The following is an 8,795-nucleotide window of genomic DNA, read 5'->3' as shown; positions in this document are numbered from 1 at the left end:
TAATCAAAAGGCTGTTGTTTCATTTTAGCGACAATGAAATGTTAAAAAATCGATTTTATTATTATTATTTTTTTTTTGGAGAAATCAAGCCTGGAGTGCATCGAATGAAAAATAAGGAAAAGAAGAAAAAATTCCCCCCCCCCACTTTTTAATACGGATCAAAACAAACAAATCAAATCAAGTCGCCGGAAACGACAGGGGAATAAAATTTTTTTTTGAAGTTACCCTTCAAAATCAGAAAATATTTCGAATTTGAAAAACTAAAAAAATTGAAACGTTAACAATTTGGAAAGCCGGAAGCCATTTTTTTTTTTTTTTTAACAAGAACCTACGGAAGGTTTTCCTTTTTTTAGAATTTTATTTCAACTTTCAAAAAAAAAAAAAAAAAAAAAAAAGGGTTTTTTTTTGTTTGTCAAGAATACTTTCCCTAAGAGTTATTTTATTCTTCGTGATTTTAAAATTTCAAAATAACATAATTAAAAAGTTTCAATAAAAATCTTTGTAAAAAAAACCCTTAATTTAATTATGAAACATTATTATTATTATTATTACTGTTTAAAATAGAAATTTAAAAACTTACCTTTGTGAGTGAAGTATGTGGTCTCGAAGTGTTTACTCCAACTGCATACACTTCCACAATGTAGAATTCTGATCCTGTTTCTCTATCTAATGCCACTGCGTTTGTCAACACTCCCGATTTAGCGTCCACGTCAAACAAACAATCCGCTTGTTTTCCATTACCCGTAACATTCGTAACGAAATATTCCAAATCGACACCCTGAAGCTTTGCCGATATTGTAAGTATGCTTTTACCGGGTGATTCGTTTTCGTAAACGCTACCCTGAATGTTTTCCTGCAAAAATTTAGGCTCGTTTTCCCCGTCGCCCTTTAGAAAAAGTGTTATGTACGCTTCGGTGGATTTCCGTTCAGATTGTACGGCTTCGTCCGTGGCTTTAACAGCCAAGTGATAAATTGGTTTCGGATCGACCAATGATTGCCTGAGCGTCAGCGCTCCGGAATTTATATCCAATTTGAATAATTCCGCGTTTCCACTAATCAAATCGTATTTCACCAAACCGTTTGTATTTGAATCCAAATCTCGGGCGAAAACATTCATAATCAACGTTCCTTCTCGAGTCATTTGATGCGGCAACACGGCTGCGTTCATTGATGCAAAGATAGGAGCATTGTCGTTTATGTCTTCCACTATTACAGTAACTAATTTTTCCGCGGAGCGACGACTACTCTCGGGACACGCTTGATCCGTAGCTACGACCGTCAATAAGAAAGTATCGACAGCTTCTCGGTCTATGGGTAGCAAAGTGTATATGACTCCTGTCTTCGGATTGATTCCGAAATGTCTTTCGTGACCAGGAGTTTCGGGTTCTTGACTGGAAATCGAATACATAACTTCTCCATTTTTACCCGAATCGGGATCTTCCGCTGTCACTGTAACAATCGCTTTATTTACAGGTATTCCTTCTAATATTTGACGAACCAATGCCGTGTTCGGAAAAACTGGAGAATTGTCGTTGCTGTCTTCTACGGTAACGTTGAACAAGGTGGTCGATGATAGCCGAGGGTTTCCTCCATCAGAGGCTACTATTGTCAATGTGTAAGAATTGAGTTCCTCGTAATCTAAAAGTTTATGTAAATATAATGTGCCCGATGTCGGATCTATGTGAAAAGTGTCCCTTCTGTTTCCAGCTCCAATCGAAAAAGAAATTTCGCTGTTTATTCCAATATCCATGTCGATGGCTTTGAATTGAGTCAATTTAGTATTTACAGGAGTCGTTTCCGGCACGGAAATTTCAAACATTGTCTGAACGAATTCCGGTGCATTATCATTTTCATCTAAAATATCTATAACCACTGTGGTAGACACACTCAATTTGTTTTGTACCGCTCCATCTTCCGCAATAACCGTAAGAACGTATCTTGAAGTTGTTTCCCTATCCAGGTCTTTAATTAACGTTATTTGACCCGTTCCTTGTTCGATTGAAAATTTTTGTTCTTCATTACCCATAGCAATACTATAGTATACCTCGCCGTTAACACCTTCGTCTATATCCGTAGCATAAACTCTAAGGACTTGAGTTTCCAAAGTGGAACCCTCCGAAATTTGAACTTTGTAAGGAGTAGTTAAAAATACAGGAGGATTATCGTTCAGATCGTCAATAAAGACATTAACGGCAGCCTTGTCTTTGAGTTTGATTTGACCGTTATCATGGACCACCGCTTCAAGAGAGATGAAGCCTTTACCGGTCGTTTGTATGAGAGCCTCTCTATCGAACACTATCAAGGTTTTTACAAAACCGTTTTTAGGATCGATAATGAATTCATTTTGCGGATTTGCAAAAGAAAAAATCAATTCTGCATTTCTTCCTATATCGCGATCCGTGGCCGATAGTTTTCCAACAAATGAGTCTGGAGGCTCGTTTTCCAATACGTGGAATGTAAACGTTGAATTTGTAAATTCCGGTGGATTATCATTTTCATCTATTACGTGTATTACAACGGAAACGGTTGAACTCCTCGACGGCTCTCCGCTGTCTCTTGCCGTAACAATCAAAGAATAATAATCTCTTTCTTCTCTATCAAGGGAACTTTTAACATATAAATACCCATCGGGGAAAATTCCAAACTTTCCTTCAAAATTACCTTCACTAATTTCATAAGAAACCAGTCCGTTAAGACCGAGATCGGCATCGGAAGCCACCAAACGAAAAAATCTTTTGTTGACTCGAGTTGATTCTAAAAGCGATGTTTCGTAAGATGTATGATCGAAAACTGGAGTGTGATCGTTCACATCTTTTATGGATATAACAACAGTTTGTTTTGACATAAGGGGAGGTTTTCCAAAATCCGTCACTGTTACTTCTATCGGAATAAGAGTGCCAGGATCATCATTTATTTTGCGATTCAAGTAAATTACACCGGTAGCTTCGTTTATTCTAAACCTTTCCTGGGCATTTTTGGTCAAATTGAATTTGAATCTACTATTCGGACCGGAATCCAAGTCTTTCGCTATTGAATGATAAACTTCTAATCCGACAGGAGAATTTTCGTTGACTTCAACGAAATCCTTTTCCCTCGAAAACATGGGCCTGTTATCGTTGACATCAGTGACGGTTATATTCACCCAAGTTTTACCATAGGCAAGATTTGCTCTGGCTATGCAAACCAAATTATAAAATTGTTTTTCTTCTCTATCGATAACTTTGATTCGAGTTAAAACGCCAGTTTCCTCATTTAGAAAAAAGTTTCCAGTGGAATCTCCATCTGTTATATAGTATCTGATATTTTCTTTTTTTATATCGTGTCCCCCGTCGCGTTCGCGTATTTCAATTTTACCTATTTCAGACCCAATTTTATCTCCTTCATCTTCGACAATTTTAAATTCGTATCCTGCGAGCATATTGAATTCCAAGCTAATTAAATGATTTTCTTTCATAATTTCAACAATGGCATTTTCGGAACACTTTCGTCCTCCAGCATCCTTTACCGAAATGACCAATTCGAATAGACCTTTTGGAGTTTGCTTTAACGATGACAAAACGTGTATTTCTCCAGTTTTAGGATTTATGTTAAAAAGATCATCGTGACCGCTTTCGATCGAATATTTCAATTCAGAATTTTTTCCTTCATCCAAGTCGTGGGCAAAAACTTGAAGAACCTTATTACCTGTAGCAATATTTTCTGATACTATCGTAAAATATTTTAAAGGATAAAATTCTGGAGAATTATCATTCACATCTTCGACAAAAAGATTAACAACAGCTGTTGAAGATCGAGGAGGAACGCCCTGGTCTTTGGCAATTACTTTAATTTCGTAATAAGGTGTGATTTCTCGGTCCAAATATGATTTTGTCGTTAATTGGCCCGTTAACGAATCCAAAGCAAAGGGCCCTGAGTATTTTGGAGAAAATTCAGCGTCTAAAAAATAGGCGACACTTCCATTAGTGCCTTGATCGGAATCAGATGCTGTTAAAATTGCAACCAAAGTGTTCGGTGGTGTGTCCTCTAAAAGTGTAACGTTAATTTGATCCTGAGAAAATTTTGGACTTTCATCATTTTCATCCAAAACTGTTACTTTGAGTTGAGTGTAAGCCCATTTGGGACTTGGACCACCGTCTCTCGCTGATATTTTAAGCTCTACAGAACCTTGAATTTCTCGATCGATGGTTGTTTTGGTTGTGATTAAACCCGAATCGGCATTTAGTTCAAACCAATTGTTATCATTTCCAGACACAAAAGCATAATAAATTTGAGCGTTAACTCCCGTGTCTTCATCGCTGGCAGTGATACCAGCGACGTAAGTTCCAGGAGGAGATAATTCGCTGAGGACGACTGAATACTCAGATTTTTCAAAAACAGGTTCGTGATCGTTTACATCGTTTACAAGTATGATCAAACTAGCAGACGAAGAGCGCGGAGGAGTGCCTTTGTCTGTGGCCACTATTGTTAAGTTATATTTGCTAATTTCTTCTCTGTCTAAAACTCCATTGACTCTCACAGCTGGAGTAGAATCTAATCGGAAATGATTTAGTTCATTTCCAGCTTTTATGACCACTGTCGTTTCTCCGTTTAGCCCTTCATCTTCGTCTACGACAGTTACAGCTGCAACCACAGTTCCATTCATTGCATTTTCATCAACGGTAGCAAATTTAGCTGGTCGTAAGAAATAGGTAAAATTTATTATTGGATCATGATCGTTTGTATTGACTTCTATTAAATTAACGGTGACGTACGCTCGGCCAACTTGGCGTGGGACTCCGTGATCCCAGGCAGAAACGGAAATCACGCAACTTTTAGGACAACTACCTAGCGAAATTGAATATTCTGAACAATTTTGTTGTCTGACACATTTCAAAGGCTCAACTGTTGATATAACACCGGTTTCGGGATCTATAGAAAATTGATGACCAATGTCCTCTAAATTGTATGTGATTTTCGCATTGTCTCCAGCATCATTATCCGTTGCTCTAACCTGAAGAACACTTGTACCGGGAGGAACACTTTCATTTAATGAAACATTGTAATCACTGTGATCGAACATAGGAGGATTGTCGTTAACGTCCAATATAGTCACATTGACTTGAAGATAACCATAAAGTGGCGGATCCCCACCATCTTTAGCCGATATATTTAGATGATAAAACGCTCGAGTTTCTCTGTCCAAATTCCCTGTAGTTTCCAAGTTCAAATATGACATTTCTCCGCTAGGGTTAGACGTTATATTTATCCTAAACTTTTGGTCTTTGTTACCACCAACGATATTATAATCCAATTCTCCATTTTGACCCGCATCTTTATCAAAAGCAGAATCCAAGAGTAATCTCGTGCCCGGTGCTGAGCTTTCTGAAAACATTACCGTAATGCTAGGCTCGGGAAATTCTGGAGCATTATCATTCATATCCGTAACAACGATTCGAACTTCAATAGGATAAGTAGGTTGACTGGACAGGACGACTAAATCAAATCGATCGGAGCGAAATGATTCTCGATCGAGAACCATAGTTGTTCTTATTACTCCAGTATTTGCGTCCAAAGAAAATTCAGCTGGAGGTTCATTAAATCTATATGTAAAATTTTCTTTAATGGGAATCGTTCCGACAATAGTGCCGCTGGGAAGACCTTCTGCTATTTCAAATGATATTCGTGTATCAACGGCGCGGCTTTGCATGGGTGCTGGAGCTAATGAATTTCCACTTAACACACTGTAAGGCGTTTGTGAAGATTTTTTGTACCCGGGTCCCGGGCCCGGGCCTTGTGCAGCAATCAATAAACATTGACACGACAAAAGAAATGCTAATTTTTTAACCCACAGCATGGCACTATTTAACCGTTTCAACTAGGGACTTTGTTTTATGTATTCCTTATACCAACAACATTGCTTTTATTTCTGGCACTTTTACTTCAAAATTATTAATTTAATAAAATATTAATTATAAATTTTTTTTTTGAGAAAAATAAATAAATGTAATAATCCTCATTTTTTCCAAAATATTATTAATTAGAACTTTTTTTTTTTAAATAAAATTTAACGCGAACGAAACATGACTTTCTCGAATCGATTAAAAAATTAAAATATTCAAACACTGATAGAAAATATAATAATAATCGTCACAAATATATTACACACAAAATTGGTTGGTTTTAGCACGTTGGTCAACACTCACATACACACACACACAAATGAAAAACTAATATTTAAAAAATTCCACTTAAACTTTTTCCTTTTAACTTTTCCATGATTTTTAAAAAATTGAATATTATTTATTATGTATTTTTTTTCTTTTTCTATTATTATAAAAACACAATCAAATATACTCGAAAAACTAAACGAAACTAGATATAACGATACTTGTTAGAATTCCATTCGAAACTATGGTCAAAGTCGAGGTCTTCAGGTTCTTTCGAAAATACCATATCATAAGCGATCTCTTCTGGAGAAAATCTGAAAGAAAAAATGAATGTGTTACTAAGAACGTTGGCCTACGTTAATAACGAGCGAAACAAGGTTTTTTAGTTATGGTTCCTTTTTTTTTTTCAGTTCTTGTTTTGTCTACTAAACAAAATATCTTTGGAATTTCATTTTATTATTATCATAGAATCGAATTTTGTTTTGAATTGTCCGAACAAAAAATTATTTTTTCTATGCAGGTATACAAGAAATTATGGTCAAAATACATCTTTAAAAAAAAAAAAAAAAAAAAAAATTATTTACGATAAAGAACGTAGAATGCAATTTTACTTCATTTTAATAAATTATTAACAAAAAATTTTAATTAAAAAAAATAAATAACTCTTATATATATATACTTATCGTAATTTATGTTATTATAATTGTTAACAAAAAAAAATAATAATAATAATAAATTTACGAAAAACTTCAAAATGATTGGGAGGGAGAAAAAATAAATAAATAAATAAAATTATCGAATTTGTGAATAGAAAATCAATAATTAATTAATAATTGTGATTAGAAAAAAAAAAATTTTACTTCCACTCAAACTCACATATATATATATATATATATTTCCACCGCCCTCACCTCCACCCACCCTTGTGTTAATTAAAACAGGTAAATATTAAAATTATTATTATTTATAAAAAAAAAAAAAAAAATTTAAAGTTTTTTTTATCTTTAACATCGTGTTTTTATTTATTTATTAAATGTAAACTTAAACATAAACAATGGAAACATTGAATAATGTTACTTTTTTCTTTTTTTTTTTTTTTTTTCTATTTTAATAATTTAATTTTATCGTCATAATTATTTACCTCCCTCCACTTCCATCATTACACTTCCTTTTGTTTAATTTTTAAAACGTATAAATTATTATTATTATATATATATATATATACACACATTAATTCATCGTAATTCAAACATAAATTTTTTTTTCCTTCTTTTTCTTCTTCTTCTTTTAATTGTTTACTATTATTATAAACGAATTTTTTAAAATTTTTCATTTAATAGAAAAAAAAAAAGAAAAACTTTTAAAAGCAGGGGGAGAAATTTACTGAAATTAATATTATTATTATTGTTATATTTATATTGTTTTTTTTTTTTTAAATCGTTAAAAATTTTCTGATTGAATCAATATTTTAAACTGTTATTTTTTTTTTTTTTTTTTTTTTTTTTTTTAGAAAAAACCATAAAGGAAAAAAAGAAAAATTTTTCCAGATTTATTTAAAAGTCCCGCTTAATAAGTAGGTCAAAAGCTTAAAAAATTATTTTTTTTCCCGGCAAGTTTTCTAATAATAAAAAAAAAAGAAAAAAATTTGACATAAAGGGGGCCCTGTAGGAACGTTTCAAATGTTTGATTTATGAAAACCCTATTGTCCCTGTTTTTTTTTTTTTTTTTTTTATTTCATGTTATATATGTCCGAAATCTAGTTTTATCTTTTTCTTTTTTTTTTTTTTTTTTTCAAAAAATATATATATATTTATATATTTCCAGTAAATAAGAAAATAAAAATATGTATATTTATATTTAACAAAGTCCAGGTAAAATTTTTACAAAGCAACGTAACGTAATAAAAGAGAAAAAAAAAAAAACCTCTTAAATTTAAATCGTAAAAGCTTTGAACTTGTTTTTTTACAATTTTTTTTTTTCCTCTTAATTCGACAGAAAAAAAAAAACAAAAATATATATATTAATTTATAATATAATAAATTTGCTCAATTAATCTTATCGAAATAATCATTTAATTGTTTTGTTTTTTTTTTTTTTTTTTACGTAATTAACGCAATTTACCGCTAAAATGGGGGTAAAAGGGGAGGTGGGAAACAAATTTCTTATCAAATATAAAAAAATAAAATTTTCTAAAACAATTTTTAAAAAAAAATATATAAAATATCTTGTTTGTTATAATAATTTTTTCATTATTATTACTATCGTCATTTAAAATAATTTAGTAAATTTTATTTAAAAATTAAGCGTTAAATGAATTAGTTTCGCACAACAATTGTAATTATCATTAATTAATTAGTATTATTATTTTTTTTATAACTTTAAAATTAAAATTCAAAGGAAAATAATAAAGAGGATTTGAAAAAATTATTTTTGGGGGGATTATCAAATACAAAAATAAAAAAAAAGGCTAAAGAAAGAATATTTAAAGAGTTTGGTACTTTATTCTAAAACAACAAAAAGAAAAATCAGTTTTGAAAAAAAAAAAAAATGTAATGAATAAGGTGAAGAAATACTGAATTAAACAAAGTTAAATATTAAAACAAACAAACAAAAAATAATAATAATAATAATAATAATAATAATAATAAT

The 8,795-nt window shown here is 31.8% G+C and overlaps 1 protein-coding gene across 1 annotated transcript in view; it reads right to left on the bottom strand.

Moving 5' to 3' along the window:
- The window catches only part of Phum_PHUM348500 (protocadherin-16 precursor, putative), a gene marked incomplete at both ends in the record, with an annotated part of 32,793 nt that extends 26,960 nt beyond the window's left edge, over positions 1-5,833 (bottom strand). Inside the window, one exon of the mRNA XM_002427802.1 lies at positions 581-5,833. Within this exon, the coding sequence (XP_002427847.1) occupies positions 581-5,833 (5,253 nt within the window). The remainder of the gene's footprint in view (positions 1-580) is intronic.
- Positions 5,834-8,795: the final 2,962 nt, after the last annotated feature.

This window comes from Pediculus humanus, genomic scaffold (assembly GCF_000006295.1).
Source record: "Pediculus humanus corporis 1103172107761 genomic scaffold, whole genome shotgun sequence".
Taxonomy (NCBI): Eukaryota; Metazoa; Arthropoda; class Insecta; order Psocodea; family Pediculidae; genus Pediculus; species Pediculus humanus.
The sequence above is the reverse complement of the archived record's forward strand: the minus strand, read 5'-3'. Positions and strand labels throughout refer to the sequence as shown.